The following is a 23,647-nucleotide window of genomic DNA, read 5'->3' as shown; positions in this document are numbered from 1 at the left end:
GGTGGCGGGATCCTCTGCTCACGGCTGCAGTAGCGGTGGTGAGATCCTCTGCTTGCGGCTGTAGTGGCAACGGAGGCATCCCACCGCTGTCCGTATGGCGCTTGGGCAGCACCGGCGGCATACCGTTATGTACAGTGCATGTGCGGCGTCGCTACGTACAGCACATGCGCTGTGACACTGCACCTGCATTGTACATAGTGGTTTGCCACCGGCGATGCTCGAATGCCGTATGGACAGTGGCAGGATCCTCAGTTTGTGGCTGCAGCTGCGAACGGAGGATCCTCCACATGCGGCAGCATGACATGGAACCCAGGGCACACTGACCTCCCCCCCCCCGCCCCCCTTGCGATGCCACTGACTCTCTAAACAGGTTCTTCTTCTTCTTCTTCTTCTTCTTCTTCTTCTTCTTCTTCTTCTTCTTCTTCCTCCTCCTCCTCCTCCTCCTCCTCCTCCTCCTCCTCCTACATGTTTAAGCCGAGGAAGGCTGGTCTAGAATTTGTTAGAGGGGAAATGGAAAAACCCCCAAGTGCTAGAAGTTAGATATATTTATGAGAATGGCTGCTGAAAATGTTCCCCCAAGAAAGACTTGTTTCCAAAATGTGCCAGGCCTGGAATAAATATAATTTCTAACACTTTGAGGGGCCCCCACCTCTGTTTGGCCCACCAATAATGTTTTCCCAAGCTTCTGTTGGGTTTTCTGTATTTTATTAGGCCAATATTTTCACTCGTGACAACCTGTGCCCCAGATGTTTATGGCAAGATTACTGCAGGGTCATTGCTGCCTTCTGATTCTGCCTGTGTGCTGTTTATATGAGATAACATAAAGTGTTCCACCCACTCTGAAGGTGGAGCCAGAGGATTTTATCCTCTTCATTAAGTAGAGCAATTATGTAGACTGCTCCCATCAAATGTGTCTCAGAGCATGTGACTTTCAAACACTGAAGCCCAGTTTTTGACCTTGGACTAATCACATTCTTACAGTCCAATTTGCCTCACAGGGATGACACCTTTTTTTTAGGAAATGGGAAATTGTCTCACATATCACACTTGGAAGAGGCTATGATCGACATTGCCCAATGGGACACTCAAGCTGAAAAGGAGGGAAAAGATGTGCCTCAAATGAACATTAAGGGTTGTATCCCTAAAGTCTACTCAGAGTACATCCATTGAAATTAATGGACCTAAGTCAGTCAAGTCCATTAATATCAATGTGTCTACTCTGGGTAGAAGCAATATTGGATACAACTCTCAGTTTCTGGGGCCTTCAATCGTAAAGAGGTTCTGGTTGTGAAAATAAAAGTATGTGGGGAGTGAAGAGGGAGAATCATGTATGGTCCTGAACTACATGGTGAAAAGGCAGGATAAGATATTGTCACCTGATCTTCTGTCCTCACAGGGGGGTTGGAATTGTGTTGGAAAATAGAGGCACTCTGGTCAAGAGAAATTAGCTAAATGACTTCTAAACATCGAAGATGGGTGAGAGGGAAGTCGTTAGTGTTGCAGAACAGAATTATAATTACTGAGTGTCAAAATGTAATTTTGAATCTTGAAACCAAATAAAATATTAATATCAAAGAGAGAGGAGGAAAGAAAGAAATGAGCTAAAGAGGAAATAATAGTTAAGATAGAGATGAAAATGCCCCAGGCTAAATCTAGGGCCTGCTTGTAAGCAGCGAACAGTTGCTTCTCTGAACACCTTGTTCCGGGCAACAACAGGAAACTCTCTTAAATGCAAGGTAATGAATGGATGAAGCTTGTGGCTTAGCTATGTGTTAACTGACAGTTAGAAGAACAAAGGAAGTTAGGGAGGACTTAGTGGGCAACAGGGAGATATAGATCCCAAAATGCATAGTTAAGGTTGGCTATAAAAATTGCACAAAAGTGGGGCAAGCCGGATTGGGGACACATGATTGGGTGACACACAGGGGTCTGTTGGAATCAAAGATGTGTGTATCACACTGGGAAAACCAGTGCTTTTCTTCTAGGAAAAGAAAAAGTGCCAGTAATGAGTCACCCCAGAAAAAAAAAAACACTGGGGGGTTACTACAGTGGTACCTCGGGTTAAGTACTTAATTCGTTCTGGAGGTCTGTTCTTAACCTGAAACTTTTCTTAACCAGAAGCACCATTTTAGCTAATGGGGCCTCCTGCTGCCGCTGCGCTGCTGGAGCACGATTTCTGTTCTTATCCTGAAGCAAAGTTTTTAACCTGAAGCACTATTTCTGGATTAGTGGAGTCTGTAACCTGAAGCGTCTGTAACCTGAAGCGTCTGTAACCCGAGGTACCACTGTATTTTTTAAAAATGTAGCCTGTAAATAGGCTCAATTGTCTGCACAGCCAGGTAGATGGAACACCATTATTGTGCAAGAATAATTCCCTTCTGCTTTGCTACCTGTTATTGGTCTCTGCTAGACAACAAACCTCAAAGTGGAGAGTTCCACAACACAGTCCAATTATTCTTGGGGTGTCCTGAGAACAGGAACTATTTACATCTAATTCATACCTCTGAAATTCAAAGCAACTGCCTCCCACAAATGGTTACAACACACTGGCCTAGTTTGGTGCCCTTTGGATATTTTGGAATTGGTTGATTAACTCCCAACATCCCTGACCATTTGTCATGCTGGCCAGGGCTGTGGGAGTCATAGTCCAATACGCATGAAGAGCAACAGGTTGGGTTGGGAAAAACTATAATATGCATTTCCTATCATTGACTGAAGTGTCCCACATGCCGAGCAAATGAAACCAGCCGTCTATTTATCAATACTAATTTATTTAATAAAAATACAAAAATATAAATATACATATATAAAAATATCATGAATCGACACACAGACATTCTTTTACTCAATAAATATGGCAGTAATATTCATTCTTATTTTTAAGGTGTAATCAGATTATAAGATGGGTACATATCGTCCCAGACAGCCGTAGGAAAAGTGAAGCAAAGTGTTCCTTTAGAAAAAAAGTTATACTTTCCAACTTGTTTATTAAAGGCACAAAAAGCCTTTTTAGGTATTTTTTCATAAGTGCTGAGTATCTTCTTTCCAACATCTTAGGCAGAGAGGGTGAAATATAGTTTTGTCTTAAAATAGCAATTATAAAATCTAACCAGTTTCATTCACGTAGACTTGTTAAGCAAACCCTTACTAAGACAAACACCTATTTTTGTATTTTTCCAAGTAAGAGAATGTAGGCCACTTTTATCTAGATACAGAGGCATTAATCCCATCAACACTGACCAAGTCACAAAATGCTATTATTAGGCCATGATCCAAGGTTGCCCGGTCTCCAGTGTGAGCACACATGCCCCTTCCTTCTATGTAGAACTGCTCCCATTCTCTACAACCTTGAGGAGTTATCTGCAGATATTTATTGGGGCTGGACACAGAGAGCCATTGTCATTGAGAAGGATGGGGCAAATCTGGCTCACCACATGGAACCTTTCATCTGCGCTTGGAATCCCTGGATCGGGATGTCAGTCTTGGTCACTCTCATCTCCGCCATACATATCTGCCAACTTTTTAAACCGAGGTCCCCAGTCACTGAGATAATCGTAATCTTGGTTGCCACCATCTGTAGTGAGCGATTCCAAAGAGCTAAGCGAATTTGCTATAGAATCGTTCCCTTCATACGCATATGTTGCTAAAGAATCGTAAGGAGGTGCCGTTGGATCCAAATCATTTTCCTTTAGCCTTCGATGGATAAAATCTTGGACATCAATGTTCTCCCACAGTGGCACAGTTCTCCTTATCTGGAAGATAGTTTCTGGCATCACATCTCTCCTCATTTTGCTTTCTTCTCTGGCTTCGGGATTTCTTAGCGTGCCAATGTCAAAGGCTTGAGTATCTTCTTCGCCACCTCCTTCATCATTATAGGTCACAATATTGTCTCGGACATCATCCTTGGAAATGATCAAGGGCTCTTTCTTCCTCTGCCGCTTCATTGCGGCAAACAGCACGACTAAAACTGGAAGCAAACAAAGACAAGGAAGGAACAGACAAACGGCTTTGAGATATTTATTAAAAATAAAAAGCGGTATAGAATTACAAATAAATAAATAAATAAATATCAGGCTAGAAAAGCAGGTGGATACTGAAAAGCAAATTAAAAGGGCATCACCTAGACAAAGCAGTTCGAAAGCCTCATTGATCACAATAGGTGTGTGCTTGACTCTCCCATTAAAATTAATGGGACCTAGGACTTCAATGATATACAGTTGTACCTCGGCTCCTGAACACCTTGGGAGTCAAACATTCTGGCTTCCAAATGATCGAAATCCAAAAATGAGTGTTTCGGTTTTCTTTTTTCTTTTTTTCTTTTTTGGAAGCCAAACGTCCACTATTGTTTCTGGCGCATCTGTGCAATCGGAAACCAATTGGAAGCCACGCCTTGGTTTCCTTACGTTTCGGAAGTCGAATGGACTTCCGGAATGGATTCTGTTCGACTTCCAAGGTATAACTGTACATGCTTATCAGGAGTAAAGCTCACTGAATTCAATCAGACGTATGATTATGCAACCATAGGATTTATCTGTTGAAGTCCTGAAGTGAGTCCTGACAATCTCACTAGATATTGATGTGCAATCGGTGTCAATTTGTGTGCACAGACTCCTTCCATGGAACAATAACACTGAAAAAGGTCCCCCTTCCCCCTGAAGGAGCCATATAGGTGCACATCTACATATGCACAGTGCCCTCTTCAGGCTAATATTGTTTGTGATGCAGTTTAGTAACAAAGCAACTGCTTTTCATGCAGAAGAATCGAGCTTGAATCCCCAGCAGGGCTGAGAGGGCTGGAGGAGACTTTTGTCTGAAATCCCGGAGAGCCATTGCCTGTCGGTATAGAATGGGGTGGAGAAATGTGTTAGTCTGAGCTAAGTTTGAGAGGTGGGAGGAGACAGTTGACCTTTTTGCCATCTACAGAATCCCCCTACAGTGCTTTGAAAGGGACTTATGATGATCTGACAATCAGCAGATTGTAGGTCTCTGGAAAATTCCAATTGCTATTTGAACTGAGCCAGTTTGTTTTTTTTTACCTGCATCACACTCAACATCCTCTATTTCCCTCTATACCTAAAAATGTAGGGCTGTCATCATGCTGTAGTTTGCCAGTTGGTGGCCACACCAACTTTAGCATGTTGGAACTGTTTAATGGAGGAGGGTTGGCTGCACATGTGCGCAGCGAGGCTTCATGGAAGCAGAGCGCACTTTGGCAAACTGCTCTGTGAAGCTCCTCCCACCCTTTGTTAAATGCAACTGCATCAAGGTTCAATGGAGGAGGAAGGCACTTCACAGAATGGTTTGGCAGAGTGCTCTGTGAGGTGCTTCTCTCACTCTATTAAACATTGATACAGCGAAGCTTAATGGAAGGAGGGAGATGATTCAGAAAACCATTTCCCAGAGTGCCTGCCCCTCCTTTAAAAGGGTTTGTGGCAAGCTGTGTGGGGATAGGTGAGGGGGTGGGTAATGTGTAAAGGGTTTAAGGTAAAGGTAAAGGTACCCCTGCCCGTACGGGCCAGTCTTGACAGACTCTAGGGTTGTGTGCTCATCTCACTCTAGAGGCCGGGAGCCAGCACTGTCCAAAGACACTTCCAGGTCATGTGGCCAGCGTGACAAGCTGCATCTGGCAAGCCAGCGCAGCACACAGAAACGCCGTTTATCTTCCCGCTAGTAAGCAGTCCCTATTTATCTACTTGCACCCGGGGGTGCTTTCGAACTGCTAGGTTGGCAGGCGCTGGGACTGAGCAGCGGGAGCGCACCCCGCCGTGGGGATTCGAACCGCTGACCTGACGATCGGCAAGTCCTAGGTGCTGAGGTTTTACCCACAGCGCCACCCGTGTCCCATGTAAAGGGTTTAGTCAGGTGTAAATGGAACAGGGTATGGTGAGTACTGTCAGTTTGCATTTCTTGGTACAGAAAGTATTGGCCTGATGTGTCTTTCCTATTCTACTTAGTTCAAGAGTGTTCTGGAAGGTTTCTTTCAATGAGAAAGATGCAGGCAGAAGGTTTCTGATGTTTGGGTTATTCCTTCTGGGAAGCTGAGCACAGCTGATTTAAACTGGTTCTGTTATCCTTTCCGTCAAGGTCATGCTGACTATAATAGTCAGGTCAGGAGGAGCCTGGGTTTCACACTTTCTCTTTCTATCTCTTTGTTCTGGTGTTCTGTTCTGTTCTGTATGCTGTATTGTCAAGGTTTCGTCTTATTATAAGCTATTGTCAAGTTTAAGATAAGCCTGCTGCAACTGGATTTCTTATGGACTGTGCCAATCCTGGATTCGTGACCATTATGGTCATTTGCCTTCAGCTGCAAGTGGAATGAGCAGGCAGCCCCACTCTAGGTCGGGTAGGCATGGCTTGGTCAAAATGGCCTTGTGGGCCAAGTGGGGAGGCCTCAAGGGGCTAATTAGCCTCATGGATGCGAAATTTCTGGTCCTCAGTGTAGACAGTACTAGATGGACCAATGGTCTGGCTCAATATAAGGCAGCTTCCTATGCACCTGTGAGCATCGTCAGGTGGAGTAGGATGGCACCTATGCTGGCATTTGGGAGGGAAAGCTAGCTGGTCTGCTCTCAGAACCATAGCTGTCAAGCGTCCCTTATTTGGCGGGACAGTCCCTTATCCTACGTGGGTGGCGCTGTGGGTAAAACCTCAGCACCTAGGGCTTGCCGATCGCATGGTCGGCGGTTTGAATCCCCATGGCGGGGTGAGCTCCCGTCTTTCGGTCCCAGCTCCTGCCCACCTAGCAGTTCGAAAGCACCCCTAAGTCCAAGTAGATAAATAAGTACCACTTTCTAGCAGGAAGGTAAACAGCGTTTCCGTGTGCTGCACTGGTACCGGCTCGCCAGAGCAGCTTCGTCATGCTGGCCATGTGACCCGGAAGTGTCTCCGCACAGCGCTGGCCCCCGGCCTCTTAAGTGAGATGGGCGCACAACCCTAGAGTCGGACACGACTGGCCCGTACAGGCAGGGGTACCTTTACCTTTACCTCCCTTATCCTAGCGCCATGTCCCGCTGCTGTCCCTTATTGATGATGTCCCTTAAATAAGCTACTGAAGGTAATGGGGCCCTTTCTATGTCCAGCTGTGCTTTGTCAACAACAAATTGTTGCTGTTTTTGTGTGTTGAATATATGCTATATGGTAATTTATGGACCTAATAGGTATCTAAAGCCATTTGCATGCAACAAAATATGTATTTTATCAAAGTAATTGTTGATCCCTTATTTCGGCTGCTGATGCCTTATTTTTGAGGTTGCTGGTCCCTTATTTTCAAATCTGTAAGTTGACAGCTATGCTCAGAACCCTCTGCATGCATTTGGTGCCCATGGGTACCAAATGACTCAACCAAGGTTATATTGTAGTGGGGATGTTGCTGAAGCAAGTCAACTAATAAATGTGCATGGTCTATTCTACTCATGCTGTTTTCGCAAACAAGTTTTAGAGAGCCTTGGCACTTCCCTTTTGCCTTCACTACAAAGAATACTCTCCCTGGCTCTTCAGTCTATTCAGTTATCCCCCCTTTAGCACTCTTCTTTGTTGTTGTTATGGGCAACACATCAAGTTTCATACTTCAACAGTTAAAAGCATGATCCTTAGAGGAGGTCCCTCTTATTAGAGAAGTGGCTTCTTCTGCATTTGTATTTGGGACTTTTTATGAACTTGTAAAAGCTCATCATAAATTTAATTGCTGCATTAAACAGCAGGAAACAACGCAACATGCCAGGGTGCTTTTAGTTTATCTTCAGCTGCACTTACATTCCTTTGGTGAGAGGTTGCTTTCTGCCCTTCGAAACAAACTATGATGTTATAATTATTGGGTGGTAGTCAGTGAACTTTTCCTGAAGGGGAGATCCATTGACATTGATGAACATGACTAAGTTAGTGCCACAGTTGTGCTAGTGCCAAGTCCCACTAACACAACAAGGCATTGCTTCCTCTCCTTTCCCACCATGCCTGCCCCTAAATTGATTCTGGGAAGTTGGGAAAAGCCCCAGAACAGTGCAGAGGGCTGGGGAGGAGAAGCATGGGAAAGCAAGAGTTTCTTGGGGTCTGAAAGTTGTGGTGGCACCAGACATGCTTCCCTGATGAGATCATTCCTGGATGTTCTGAAGCAGTAAAAAGGTAAAGGTAAAGGAACCCCTGATCATTAGGTCCAGTCGTGACCGACTCTGGGGTTGCGGTGCTCATCTCGCTTTATACTCACCCACAAATAAATATAATGTATGTTTAAAAATGCATATTTTGAAAGAAAATTTATTTAGAAAATGGCTCCCTTTTTCGGGGGGGGGGGCTGCATTGCGGGTGGCAACCCGAGACCTCCCAGTGACCCAGCTGTGGGCAGGGATGCTGCCCACGTCATTAGGACTCTCAGCCGCCGTGTCACATCCCTGGCTGACCAATCGGGTTAGCCGGGGGTGTGGCCATGTGGTATTTAATCTGCAGCGTGGCTGGGGAGGGCGGCCTCCATTCATCTCCTCCCTCAGATCTCCCAGCCCACCCACCCTCTTTTCTTGTGTTGCTTGACTATGGCCTTGCTATGACTAATGTCAAATGCCTGGTTGTTGGGGCCAGGTAGGAATTTTTCCACTTGGCAAACTCGCACCAGCCATTTGGTTTTTGCCTACCTAGTAGCAATCGTCACAACTTTGTAAGGTTAGGCATTAGGTAAGTCTTGCCATGGGAGGGGCAGTTGTTGCCTCTGGCCTGGCCCTCCACATTAAGGGTATCCCATTAAAGGGATCCGGGGGTGTGGTTCCTGCCCGAAGCCTGGGCATGGGCTAGGGCCATGCCACGACCCCATCGGTGACCTTGGGGGTACTCAATTGATGTATATCGTAGGGCTCCCTCTATCGGTGGCTGACCCTTATTGGACCCCTGCAGACTGGCAGGAGTCAGGATACAGTCTTGCTTCATCCAATTGCCTAAGCCAGACTGCTCACATCTGTAACCAATAACGTTGTGGGCTAATTTATCCCATTAACCCAACATATTCGTGTCTGTGTGCATATTTCTGAGGGAACTGCGGGACCCAGGGCCTCGCCATGGAAATGTTTCCCCTCCATCTTCTCTCCCCGTGTGCCTGCTAAATATCTTTTGGAGTTCCCACAAGCCTCCGGAGCAAATCTGAGAAGGGCACAAGGGGACATGGGGAGAAGAGAAGTGGGGAGCTTCCATTGTGCAAATGAATATCCTTGTGCTAATGGAACCAGTTCACTGGGTGCTGCCCATTAGGTTTGAAAATATGTATTTAAATATGTATTATATGCACATTTTATTACAGTTTGTCTTTTGAATTCTTCATGTATTCGGAAACTGGATGAAGCAGACTTATGGGTGAAGACACGAGACAGTGGTGTGGACCAGAAATAGATTGATGTGTCAATTCTTAATCCGATACTACAGATCTCAGACACGGCAAGGATCTTCATTTTTCTAGCTTTGTTAATTAACCACTAATTGGGAGAAGGCCACCTGAATTGGACCTTGGATTAATTTGTATGCTGCACAGAACTACATCAAACTAAGATGCCTCTGGCACTTTTTTTTTCAACTTTTGACCCCACTAGGTGAAACTTTCTTCCTTTTGATCTTAGTGTTGATAAGCCACACACAAGCAAATAATTGTGGTCTAACTTCGTGACATCACAATGGATGATGGGATGCAGCTCTTCAGGCTGACATATGGCCAAGAGGCAATATTGTCCACAATCACTACAAGCAAAGCAGAGACATGGCCATTCCTCAGAAAGTAAAGATCATTCCTGACATAGGCCATTCCCACTTCATTGGTATGTCAATGTTGGCAGAAATGCTCATACATCATGACTTTCACCCCCTCAGCATGTTAGATAATATGCAATATTATTAAATATAACTATCCTCATATCTCAGTTGATATTTGAACTATAGGAATCTGGCATAATTCCTGGTGGGTTATGCAGAGGTACTGTTGAACCCATGTATGAACTATTTTCATTTTCCAAAAATGCCAATTTAATGAATGAGCATGTGCAATGTATGTTTTGGATGAGTAATCTATGTTACTTTTCCAAAACAGTAATTTTGAGTCTCAGCAAGTACAACATGTTGTTTTGCATGCTCCCCCACTTGTATCAAAACAGCTCTAAACTATCAGCTGGTTACAGCTGACCTACACAGCTGAGCATTGGGACACAGCTGGTGCTGTGGTCTAAACCACTGAGCCTCTTGGGCTTGCTGATAGTAAGGTCGGCAGTTCAAATCCACTTGATGGGGTGAGCTTCCATTTCTCTGTCCCAGCTCCTGTCCACCTAGCAGTTCAAAAGCATGCCAGCATGAGTAAATAGATAGGTACTGCTGTGATGGGAAGGTAAAACAGTGTTTCTGTGTGCTCTGGCTTTCATCATGGTGTTCTGTTACACCAGAAGCAGTTTAGTCCTGCTGGCCATATGACCCAGAAAAGCTGTCTGCAGACATATGCTAGCTCCCTTGGCCTGAAAGCGTAAATGAGTGCCGCACCCCATAGTCAAATTCGACTGGACTTCACTGTCCAGGGGTCCTTAACCTTACAGAACTGAGCCAACCTATTCCCATCTTAAAGCACCTTGATTCGTGCAGGTCTGGAAAAAGGAATGACTAGAGTTGGCCCCTAGGTCAAATATCCTCTTCCCCTTGTCTGGACATTTTAATCATTTTTCAGATGTAAAGCAAGAGAAGGGGACTGAATCACCTACCCAGGAGAATCACGATGCAGAGCAGAATGGCAACGAGGGCTCCTGTGCTAAGACCCGCTGGAAGGAGCAAAGCTTCAGCATTGCAAGATTGCATGTTTCCTCGGCTGTCACAGGTGCACACCCGGATAGTCAGTGTCCCAGTGCTGCTTTGGATGGGGTAGTCATTGTCAAATATTACCACTGGCAGGACATAGGTGCTCATTTTATTCCGGCTGTATCCATTCCTTCTTGTTATAACGCCTGCTGTGTTATCTGAACCAGAAGACCAAGAGAAACGGAAACTCACATTAGGAATCTTTACGTGCAGGGATGAAAACAGGGCACCTAGAGCTAATAATTAGAGCCTACCTTTGTTGTCCACGATGGAGAAGTTCGGATGGACTGTGTATTCTGGCACCAGCTCAAAAAAAAATTTGTGTCCACGTGGTGGCTCATCCTTGTCCACAGCACTAATGGTTTGTATGAGCTGCCAGGAAACATAGGGACATGTTGTGAGAAAATTTAAACCACCTTTTCACGCTCTAATTCTGAAATACCTGAAATGACTTCAGAAGAACCAGATCAATGGCATTTTACCACTGTTGTGTGGAGTTCATACTGGAGATTGGTTTACGGATAAGGCACAACTCACAAGACCTGTGAGGGAATGTTTCTCACTGCTTGCCATCTATTGCCCTAGCACAGTTCTTTTCAAACTGTGTTGCGGAAAACCATGGGGTTTGTTGGAAGTTTATAAGGAGCTGTTCAATAAAGGATCAGTAAATTCCTCCCTATGTAAAAATTGTATTCCTGATGCTTAGGATCTCTGTCTTTGCACACTTGGAAATCCCTGCCTTACACTTTCCACTGCAGTAGGTGCAAAACCACCTCCACCCATGCATTTATTTGTGGCACCCATATGTCAATTCAGGTTGTTCGACTTTGCATCCTCCTCAGAGCACACAAACAATGACTTGCTCTTAGCTTCAGCAGGCAGCCCTTGGTGCTCTGTATAATACTCAAAGCCCTGATTGGCAAGCTCAACAGTGACCTTCTGGAATCTCCAGCCACTTCTAATGCCTCACATTACAATTACAGCTACTCCACATGCACTACCCACTGTCAAGTAGATTTCAAGTCCCTGTTCAAGTCACAGGGATGAAGCAGAATGCTCAGCTGGAGCTGCGAGGGGACGGAAAGAGGGGGGGGGAAGTAAGCCCTATGCAATGCTAGCTGAAGGGCGATACTGGCAGACTCAGAAAGACAAGCTAGTCCACTTCATCTTTATCTGAAAGGACAAAAGAGCTGACATGAACCGCTGAGAGCGAGCATGGGGAAGTGGCAGGGGAAATCCTACAAGCCAAACATGCACTGAAATGTCTTGGTGTCTATTTGTCTATGCATACATATGTACATATATGAACGATTTCCCAATATTCTGCCATGCTTTAGAGCAGAGGTTCCCAAACTTATTTGGCCTAGTGCCCCTTTTCCAAAACAACAACAACAACTCAGTGCCCCTGGAAATCCAACTTCTCTAAGCGAACAAACAGAAAGATGCATTGACAAATTTGTGGTTATTTTATGTTTCTATATTTCTACCTACGTCCTACAACATAGTAAAGTTGCAATCCACTTCCTGGGCCTGGCTGAAGCCAAAAATGGTTCACCAAAGCCCAGAAAATCTCCTCGCCGCTAGCACAACTGCTGAATCTGGGGGAGGTGTTGTTGCCATCCATCCAGCAATGGTGCCTGACCTGGCGGTAAGCTTCAGTACACAGCAAACAACTGTACAAACGGTTGTTCAAAATTCTCTTCTCTTCTCTTCTCTTCTCTTCTCTTCTCTTCTCTTCTCTTCTCTTCTCTTCTCTTCTTTCTTTATGCTTCCTCTGCCTGCTTATTTTTATTCAATGCCCCCCCAATTGCACCTGAAGCTACTACTGCCCCCTGGATCATTCCAGCAACCTCCCCCCCGGTGGGGGTGGGTGGTATCACCCACTTTGGGAAACACTGCTTTAGAGTGACTAAATAAGAAAACCAGCGAGCGGCTCAGCTTTGGATCAGGAGCATGTTCCAGATTGGAACCCCACAGCTGCTTCTCCCAAATAAAAGTGGTGGGGTTAAGAACGTTGCACATTCATTGGCCCCAAGATCCCGAGATGGGAGCAGATTTGATTCTTAATAGATAGAGTCTACACTCACCACATTACAAGAACCCCTTTAGCAAGCATTCACCCCCATAAATAAATAAATAGTCCTCCTTTCATGTTCCTGCCTATGAAATTGGTCTTTTCAGTGGTGGCTGGTTCCCCTCAAGTCTAGTGGGATGCAATGCAGGTAGCCCAAACAGTTGGTGGAGACTGAGGCAATGACAGCTGGAGCCAAGTAATTCTAGTTAGTTCCTCCCTGCTGTTCTACAAGGGCAATACTGAGATGAAGGAGGAGGAAGCAGCTGACAGGCATTAGGAAGGATGGGGCATAAATGCTTACAATAACAATGATCCTACAAGCATAAGAACCATTATCTGTGTATAGGGGCCCTTGCAGTCTTTAAGACTTCATTCAACCCATAGACACTCATGCACTAAATGATGTTCAAAAGACAGAGCTTCTTAACTGGTGAAGGACCAACTAAGGGGGAAAATAAGAGTCTCTTTAGTACTGGGTGTATGCTGCAATTCAGTGAAGGAAACCTGAAGAGTGTTTATTGGGTCTAGAATTTTGTTTGAGGAGCATCAGGTTCCATTTAAAAATACAGGAGCAAGTTTCCAGTCTTCATGGCTGTGACGATCTATGTGGAAATGTGAAGGGCAGTAGTTGATGGCTTGATGGGGCTGAGCTGCTCACCTGAACTCCCTCTGTTTCTCTCATTGTTGCATACTGTGATGGAGAGGAATGCCAATCCAGCATACCTGCCGGTACGTTTTCACTGTACCAACCTTTCTGCTCCCAGCATACAGCAGTGATGCAAACAGAGGAAGACCAGATGAGTGGCACAGACCTGCCATGCTGTCTGCTGCTCATGGAAGGCAAGGCTTGCTAAAATCTTGGGAATCAGAGGGTTTGCATATTCAGAAAGGTTTCTAGGCGAAGGAGTTGGTGCTTCTGTCCCCTGCATAGCTCCTTGTCACTTCCTCTGCCTGACTAGCAAACCCAGAGCCAATTATGCAAGACAGTAAAATAAAACAAAAAGCAGAAGCAATTATGTGGAATAAAAGATGCAAATTCATTTGATGTGGAAATTGAAGAATTGAGCTTTCCTTGGTGCTGAATTAGGATTACTTTACACATCATTTCACATTAAAAAAATAACAACAGCCAACAGTAACGACAGCATGGACTATAAACAGCTCTGGATATAAATACACAGATCTTCATTTTGGAGTCAGCGGTCACCTGGGTTTAGCTGCAGCAATTGTGTATTCTATGAGTAAGCCGCAGAACAGGTGAAATGGGATGTTAATGCATTTTCACTGACACCTCTTGCCAAGAAATGACCCAAAACTTAGGACGGTGTCCACAAGGCAAGCATGAAAAATTGTTTCTGGGTGAAATTATCTATCTCTCATAAACAGGCTATTTTTAGGCAAGTTAGTGAGTTTAAAAAAACAAAAATTCTCTCATAAATCTTAATAGAAGATCACCAGAAAGTGTCATTCCCTGCTCACTGCATAACTCTATTTTTGTAGATAAGGCTTTCCTGTTGCAATTGAGAGAAAGAAAAAAGGGTGGAAAAAAAAACTCCTCTGTGAGTCATCCACCCACATAATGTAGTTGTGGCAGGACCATGAAGAAATATATTGCACTTGGCAACACACATTTTGAATATGTTTCCACAATCCTCCATGCTTCATAAAACAACCTTATTGTCAAAGCTGATCCTTTATTTGAATTGTTGATTTTGGTTTTTTTCCCAGAGTCGCTGCTACCTGTTTAATTCCCCCTGCAGCAAAAATGGCAAGTACAACGGCTTAGATGAGGGGGTAGGGGGTCAAATAGCTGTCAGCATTTTCAACCTCTGTGTCATGATCAAGCCCTGCAATTTTTCTTGAAGTATACAGGAAAAGTCTTCTCATATAAGCATCAAAACAGCAAGAGAAAACTTCCCCTTTGTAGAGGCCTGCAAAACAACAAAACTAAGATAAGCAAGTTAATTAAAAAGGGATGTAATTAGATCCCTGCAATTACTGCCTTGAGGAATGCAAGGAGAAAATGTCTAACTAGAAGACAAATTCTAACAATTTATCATAAGGCTCTTAGGCCCCCCAGTGTGGGATGGGTGAATCTGTTGGTTATGGTTTCTCTCAGTTTCTCATGTTCCCAATATTAAATTCATTTCTCCACATTTCCACATCAGTTTGAAATCATCATTTAAAGGTCCTCATGGAAATTCATCTGCGTTTTTGTGTGATTTTCTCCCAATACAGACAATAGTAAGCAATGTAGCCTAATGTACACATTTCCACAAAGCATTTTCCCCTAACATGATATGTTTTGTGCTATTTTCATGAATATGTGCATTTTTTGTAAACTCTTTATCCTATTTTATGCATTTTTGTACACATGGCTGGGGAACTGCATTGTCAATTTGGTGACGTGGGGATTTTGAAGGATTCCTGTGTTTCACTGCGCATATAGTTTTGGACAATGCTATTTTTCTGGAAAATGAGGTGTCAGAACTCACAATTAACACCTCCCTCATTATCTTAGAATGGCAATAGCCATTAGGAATTGAGTTCCAGCAAGTTCCGGCTGAAAAAAAGCTCTGGTTCTGGAAAGTGTGAATTAGGTAAGATCAACTTTAAATGAAAGCTGAACCACATTCTAACCGCTCCACACAGGGGTGAACGAAGGCGCTATGACGCCCGGGGTGGGCCATCGCTACGTAGGGCGCATATGCAGTGTCACTACGTACAACGCATGCACAGTACATAGTGACGCCGCACATGCACTGTACATAGCAGTTTGCCGCCGCCGGCGCTCCAGATGGAGGGATCCCACTGCTGTCCGTATGGTGCTCGAGCGGTGCCAGTGGCAAACTGCTATGTATAGCGCATGGGCATCGCCGTTATGTACAGCACATGCGTGAGATGCCACACATGCGCTGTACATAGCGGTTTGCCGCTGGTGCCGGGATCCTCTGCTTGTGGCTGCATCCACGAACGGAGGATCCTCCACATGTGACTGCGGCGGCGCAGCCCCCACGGACTGCCTTCTTGTCATCCCCCCAGACATGGCACCCGGGACACACCGCCCCCCGCCCCCGTTGCGATGCCACTGCCTCCACACACAATCTGGGACAATGCTTGTACAGATGCCACACAAAGGTAAATATTGAGGATCGATTCTGGCTCTTTCACAAAAGTCAGGTTTTTTCCCCTCAGTATAAAAAAAAGCAACATGTGGAGCTGGTACAATATTCTGGAATACTAGCTGATGAATGATGATGTTATTTGTCAGACTCCAACCCCCCCCCCAAAAAAAACCCAGTAGCCATACCACTATATATGTTGTTTCATGTACAATGGTACCTCGGGTTACATAAGCTTCAGGTTACATACGCTTCAGGTTACAGACTCTGCTAACCCAGAAATATTACCTTGGGTTAAGAACTTTGCTTCAGGATGAGAACAGAAATCGTGCTCCGGCGGCGTGGCGGCAGCAGGAGGTCCCATTAGCTAAAGTGGTGCTTCAGGTTAAGAACAGTTTCAGATTAAGAACAGACCTCCAAAATGAATTAAGTACTTAACCCGAGGTACCACTGTACCTTTAAGTAAGTGAGCTACAAGTATTTTCACATCACTCTGAAAATGTAGGGAATGTTAATGGAAGTTTGCAGTTCCTATGTCATTGTGTGGCTAAGTGCCATCACCAGTATACACACACACACACACACACACACACACACACACACACACACACATTGGGGAGGGGGAATGTCTGATTTATCCGTTTTACTTGCGAATATGTTTTTCTCGTGTGGTGTCTCATTATCTGCATCTTCAGTATTTAAGAATAAAAAAAAATGTTTCTCGTTGAAGCAGCGGCAGTGTAAATTTATGCATAACGGAAAAACAAAGCTATACTAGCGAGGTGCATCTATTGTAGTCAACACTTCAAAAAAACTTTGGTGTGCATCAGGCCTGTACATTTGTTGCACTGTTAAAGGTCTGAGGCTTATGGGGCCAGTGTGTTTGCTGCTTCCTGCCTTCATTGCAATTACATAAACCATAGGGGAAACCACTCAAATCATACCTCCTGCATCCAGCCTTGGACTCCATGTTGTTTTTACACTTCTGTGCATTCCCAGAGCAGCACGAAATAGAAGCAAGGGATATCAGCAACCCTACCTCTCATGTTAAATAAGAATTGAGCTGGAGTCACTTGGAGATACTGTATCATTAAACATCTGTCTATTTAATGTCTGATATTCTGTGTTGCCTAACACTGCAATTGAGCAAGTATAACCATGGGCTATTTTGAAGATGTAAAGGCCAGTATCCTGCCTCTCAGTTTTTCCAAGACTTGAAGACCATAATCTTTCCACTAATAATTAAGTGAAGATGATGCATTTGGTTAGTACACAATGAATGTCCACAATAAAGGCAAAACATAGGAATCTTATTTGACTGCTGCATCATGAAATGCAAAAAGAAGGATGTGGACTGTTTATACCACACCTTTTACCTTTTTTTTTTTAACCACACAGTACAGTGACTTGGCAAGCTGAGGTGTTGGATTTGGGGCACCATTGATGCACAGCAAATTGGCATTTATTTATGGTGGTGTGCATTTTTGGAACTAAGTTTAAATAGTGATATTGTGCATGTGTCTTTATTAGGATAGAGACACTGTCCATGCAATTTTGTTATCCAAGAATTAGGAAAAATGCAGATTTTGAAGGGAGGCTGTGTTTTGGTTTGTGCTTTGTTTCAGAGAGTTAGGCTGGTTCATCTTTAAATGTGAACTGAATCAAAAGCCTCCCCCATGCTTATCGTTAACTTTGGCAGTCTTTACCCTGAAGAAAAATATACACGAAGTATCAAAGTAATTTTAGCCAAAGCATGTAATTCTACCTGTTCACCCTGAGGCAGATATTGATTACCTGCCTGGCATTAGATACACCCCCTGAAACCCCTCATCAAGCCTAGGTCTCTTTCAAGCTGCAATATTTTCCCTTCAGCGGACTTGGTGTGGATGCATCTTGGGTAGGCAAAATGGACCCAGATACTAATGCTTGGGTCTTGAATACAGATTTGTGTCATATGCAGTAACATTGAAATATCAAGAAAGTAGAAGTCCTTTTTAAAAAACTCCTTTTCTTGCTTTTGCTTCTGACAAAAAACCCCACAGCAGTCTGCAATAGTTAGATGATAGTCAAAATCTATACAGTTGTGCCTTGGAAGTCGAACAGAATCTGTTCTGGAAGTCCATTTGACTTCCAAAACATTCAGAAACCAAAGTGTGGCTTCTGATTGGCTGCAGGAAGCTCCTGCAGCCAATCAGAAGCTGTGGAAGCCCCGTCGGATGTTCAGGTTCCAAAGAACGTTCACAAACTGGAACACTCACTTCCGGGTTTGTAGCGTTTGGGAGTCAAAACATCCGAGTACCGAGGTGTTTGGAATCCAAAGTATGACTGTATAGTCCGTAGACCAGGGGTTGTCAGCCTGGTCCCTACTAGTGGGCGTTTCAGGATTCCAGGTGGGTGGAAGGGGGTTCTATGGCACAAGCTGAATCCTCCTTCCATCGAACACTGATGGGCAGTAAGGAAATTTTACCATCCAGAAAGATGCATTAGTGGGCGGTAGGTATAAAAAGGTTGACTACCCCTGCCTTAGACACGTATCAGTTTAGAGCAGTAGTTCCCAATTGGTGGTCTGTGGACCCCAGGGAGTCCATGGCACCATTCACATTATAATTATTATTTCTTATAATACATAACAAAAACTACCATAGAGATATCAAAATTTTGAAAAGTAGGGGATCCATGGTTTGGCCCTTGAAAACGGGGTCTGCAGTGCTTAGCTAATTGGGAACCACTGGTTTATAGAATGGAACAATTAATTCAGTATTTTTTTCCCACAGTTGTAAGATGTTGTTATGTCTATTATTATTACAGTAGTAGTAGTAGTAGTAGTAGTAGTAGTAGTAGTAGCAGCGGCAGCAGCAGTAGTAATTATATCCCACTCTTCCTCTCAAAGGAGCACACATATTCAACTATTATCATAATTTTACATACTGCCTTTTTATCAAATATTCAGTGTGGTCAGCTATAAAAGAGATGAAATCAAAATGCTTAGACAAACAAAATGTGTGAATTAGAGGGATTCAAAAATATGTCCCTTTCCTCCATCTCTACCAATCAAGCACGGGTCAGACTGCCACTATGGATTGATCTAAGTGCAGAAAGTGTTGAGATTTCATCTACAAGTTGGTTGGTAACAGTAAATATGCATTTACCTGTCCCGCTTTTGCATTTTCACAAACAAAAGTTTCATAGTACTTGGCAAATTCTGGTGCGTGGTCATTTATATCTAAAATCCGGATGAAAATGGGAGCCTGGGTACTTTGCTTGGGGTTGCCTGAAACAGAAACAATAGCCACAATCTTATACCATAATTCCCACTATTTCTGATATTGTAGTGTGAGTGCTGATCCTTATGTAGCAAAAAACCGCCCACCATGCCAGAGGGAAGAAACAGCATATCTGGCAGAACCCCAAGGTTTGCAGAAGTACATAATTTATATTTTTAAAAAGCCATCCCAAGTTTTCCCAAAATCCTGGAGGGGTGGGTCAAGGAACAAAGGGTGTATGTGTACATTCATATGCAGAACAGGGGAATGGAATTGCAGTCTAACAAGGCTGTTACCTTGTTGTTGTTGTTTTATCTTTCATCTTGTTATTTATTAAGGCTGTTATCTGAATCTCAGCTAGTGAAGAGGACACAAGCACCACCCATCCCTACTCTCTCCCCAGCAAGTCCTTGAGCTGCTAGCCCACCAGAGCTTCCCTAACCTGCCCCCTTTTTACTTTCTCTGCACTACTACTACGTTCAAAGCTCTGCCTTCTCAGGGACTGGGTAGTCTCCTGCCTGAAGGCCCAAAGTGTACCTTCACAGATCAGAAGACTTTCCCATTTGGGGAAGCCTCCATTCCCAAGAAAGGAGATATATGAAGTCACCAAGGTTTTGTGCATTATATCTGAAAACAGAGCAAGGCTGGTGTTTGGGGTTCCAACCTTCCCCTGTATCTTCATCTGCCAGAGACTTCATTTTTCAGAAGGAAATAAGTTTATTGCTGAAACTCTTGGTCTGTTACCAGTTGTGGGTGGCTTGGTGGGGAGCCACTGTTCACATGACCTATGGTCATTCATGTGGCTGCTGCATACTGAGAATCAGAGGGGGTGGGATAAGGCAGAAACGAGGTCAATGCAGTGCAAACACATCTGTGAGAATACCAAATTGGCTCTGTCAATGTATTAGCACCACATGAACCTCATCACTCTTTCTCTACCTCCCACAGCCAGAATAGAACTGAGAGAGTGAGAGAGATAAAAAGAGAGTGAGAGAGAGTGTTGAGCAGATCTAAGAGACATGACAACATACACATATTTTGCTACCAGTTTGGCAATAGATCTATTAGTCCTCTCAAGAAAGATACACAAAAGGGCCTCTAAATATTGACTGGGGAAACATCTCATAAGAGGATATATTAGGTGTTGTTATTGAACCCCCTGATAAAAACTACAGTAACACACAAGAGACCATTTCAACCCCTGGGTGGTTCTATAAACAGCATATTCTCTTTTACGATTTACAATGTAACCCTATGCATGTCTACTCAGAAATAAGTCCCATTTACACCCAGCTGGCTTACACCCAGAGAAGTGTACATAGAATTGCAGTCTAAGTGTTAAACTGTAACAATACATTTTGCATGGATCTGTAAAATTTTAAAACGACATATATTGTTACAGTACTATATGTGACATGTGGGGATTGTCTAACAAAACATTTACACTAGCCCAACAACTTTTAGCTGTATGAAGTAATTGCCCTACCTGCTACTCTCCCCACACCTCCGCACATGTCAACTAAATCTTCTCCAGAGGGTTGGGGGGAAAGTCAGAGCAGATTTAGGGTGGTGTGGAAGTTACATTGTGCAGCTAAAAGTCACTGCACTATCATAGCTATTTAGTTGGATACTGCCCAGAATATATTGTTGCAGTACTGGGTGTGATATTGTGCAGATATATATATATATATATGGAAACACTTAAAACCATGCAACAGGATGCACCTGCCACTTACTGATTTCAGTTGCTATGACAGTGAGATTGTGCCATGGGGCCGCTTCTCGGTCAAGTGTCTTTGAGACAAATATGGACCCATTTCCTGAGTGGATGTTGAATATTCTGTCCAAATCAGTGTGCCGATCCAAAGTATATCTGTCAAATTACAACACAGGCTGCCTCTTGGTCTTCTAGTCATACTGTGATTTTAATTATTTTTTTGAACATTTAACAGAGGTTTAAAATAGTGCACTTTATAACCAGTATATAAGTACACACACACACAAACACACACACAATCTAACTGCTGTGCTACCCAAAATACGTTACTAAATATTTTTACATCAAAATAGAGTTGAACCTTACAGTAAAAGATGGGAAGAAACCAGAATCCAAACATCCAAAAAACTGAATGCCAGATGTAAAAGCTCTGTAATATTATAACTGAAATAGATGAATCTATGAACTGAACATATCATTTAAAATATAAACACAATCTGAAGAACCAAGATTCTTACTGAGTTATGCATCAAATAATGAAATTCACAACTCTGTAACAACAAAACAGCTATGTGAATTTCCACTGAAGTAAACATAACTATTCAAAAAGAAGTGATATTTGGACTGGTCTAGAAAAATGGTTAGGAAATCACAAGTTGCAGTTTTACTACTGAAGATTTTGGCCTTTTAAGTTGCCTTGATAAGAGACTACTTTTGAGCTACCTTCATCCAATTTACTTTATATGTCACTTTTCCAAATAATGCTCAAAGTGGCACTCAAGAATCATACATAATCCATTCTGACCTCCTTAGTGTAACACATAATAATAAAATGCTGATGACATTAATAGCAATAATTATAGTAATGTGGACCTATCCTTATTGATATTAGTAAGCACTTCAATAATATCTTCAAATCACAAGATTTCAACAATAGCTGTTAAGCAAGATTTAAGGTTTTATGCTTCGCTTTTTTCTTTTTCTTTCGTTAGAGAAATGCAAGGACATTGCTCACTTGATGCCTATTTGCACTGTTTGTGGAAGTTGACTTACTTTATTATGTTCCTTGCTGCATCCGGGTCCTGAGCTACCACTTGCCCAATGATACTACCTTCCCTGGCATCTTCATCTACTTCTAGTAAATTAGAAGGTATGCTAAACACTGGCGGTTCGTCAATATCTTCCACATAAATTTTGACCAAGGCTGAGTCCTTAAATGGTCCCAGGTAGAAAAATCGCGGGTCAGGATGAACGTTGGTTGCCTCCACTTTTAGGACATATAGATTCTTCTTTTCGAAATCTAATTGCTTGCAGTCAAAGGTGGGGTGGGGGAGAAGAAATGGAAAAGAATGTCACATAGAAAAACAACTACGTTTCAGAAGGATATCAAAGTAGAACTAGTACTGTTGGAAACCACTTTTTATAAATATTTTTGCTAACTCCAAAATTTCTATCTGCCCTGTGCCCAGTCATACTACTAAGTGGTAGAGCACCTATTTTGCATGCAAAAGGTCCCAGGTTCAAGTCATTGCATCTCCAGGTAAGACTGGAAATGTGAAGAGTGGCTGCCAATCAGGGCAGATAATACAGATCTACATGGGCTCAATGGCCTGACTTGCTATAAGGCAGATTACTGTGTTCTTATCTATCATCCACCAAGACAGCTTCCCAACTGTTCTATTCCATCACAACAAAATGATGGGACGGTGACGACATGGTAATATGTTCTCAGTGGTCTTTTCTCAATTTCTGACAGTGTTTTGTGGGGGAAAGACGATAAACGAGGCAATATCTTGCCACATTTTACTCTTAGTAAATTTTTGTTATTACTTTAATGTGCTTAGGTAAAGGTAAACGGAACCCTGACCATTAGGTCCAGTTGTGACCGACTCTGGGGTTGCGGCGCTCATCTCGCTTTATTGGCCGAGGGAGCCGGCGTACAGCATCCGGGTCATGTGGCCGCACAACTAAGCCACTTCTGGGGAACCAGAGCAGCGCACAGAAGCGCCGTTTACCTTCCTGCCAGAGCGGTACCTATTTATCTACTTGCACTTTGACGTGCTTTCAAACTGCTAGGTTGGCAGGGGTTAATGTGCTTAGATAATTTTTAAAGGCAGTGGGGAAAAGGCATAGAGCTAGCTACTAATACAATGTCCCACTTTTCAAAATGGTGCAGCTACTCCTGCCTCCTCTAATTATATCCTCACAATGAATTTGTGAGGCTAGTTAGGTTGACAGATTTGGATTGGCCTAAGGTCACCCAGTGAGCTTCTTAACTGTGTAGGGAGTTGAACTTGGGTCTGCTCAGTCATAATGCAACACTAGGTATGTTCTCCCACTGCAAATTCTCCTTCCTCAGTCTTGTAAGACCTACGTGAGACATCCCATTTCCAGGTACAGTGGTACCTTGGTTGTCAAATGGCTTGGCTCTCAAACAAATCGGCTCCCAAACATCGCAAACCTGGAAGTGAGTGTTCTGGTTTGTGAACATTTTTTGGAAGCCGAACGTCTGACACAGCTTCCATGGCTTCCCATTGAATGCAGGAAGCTTCTGCAGCCAATAGGAAAGAGCGCCTTGGTTTTCAAATGGTTCTGGGAGTTGAATGGACTCCCGGAATGGACTAAGTTCGACAACCAAGGTACTACTGTACTAGTATGTTTGACTCAT

The 23,647-nt window shown here is 43.5% G+C and overlaps 1 protein-coding gene and 1 long non-coding RNA gene across 3 annotated transcripts in view; one reads left to right on the top strand and one right to left on the bottom strand.

Annotated features, from left to right (window-relative positions):
• Nucleotides 1-2,827: 2,827 nt before the first annotated feature.
• The window catches only part of CDH9 (cadherin 9), a 128,755-nt gene continuing 107,935 nt past the window's right edge, over nt 2,828-23,647 (bottom strand). Inside the window, exons 7-12 of the mRNA XM_081918197.1 lie at nt 22,033-22,286; nt 20,999-21,135; nt 19,149-19,270; nt 11,058-11,175; nt 10,710-10,961; nt 2,828-3,967 (exon numbers count right to left, since the gene is read on the bottom strand). Of these exons, the coding sequence (XP_081774323.1) occupies nt 3,477-3,967; nt 10,710-10,961; nt 11,058-11,175; nt 19,149-19,270; nt 20,999-21,135; nt 22,033-22,286 (1,374 nt within the window). The 3' untranslated portion in view covers nt 2,828-3,476. The remainder of the gene's footprint in view (nt 3,968-10,709; nt 10,962-11,057; nt 11,176-19,148; nt 19,271-20,998; nt 21,136-22,032; nt 22,287-23,647) is intronic.
• LOC309373818 lies at nt 5,851-10,898 on the top strand. 2 transcript variants are annotated; one of them, XR_014170178.1, is made up of 3 exons: nt 5,851-6,624; nt 6,999-9,785; nt 10,676-10,898. It is a non-coding gene; the product is annotated as an uncharacterized lncRNA (long non-coding RNA). The 2 variants fall into 2 exon arrangements; XR_014170179.1 differs by lacking the exon at nt 5,851-6,624 and having other exon boundaries at nt 6,843-9,785.

Source organism: Podarcis melisellensis (assembly GCF_964234715.1).
Source record: "Podarcis melisellensis genome assembly, chromosome: 7".
Taxonomy (NCBI): Eukaryota; Metazoa; Chordata; class Lepidosauria; order Squamata; family Lacertidae; genus Podarcis; species Podarcis melisellensis.
This window is presented reverse-complemented; position numbering and strand designations above follow the sequence as displayed.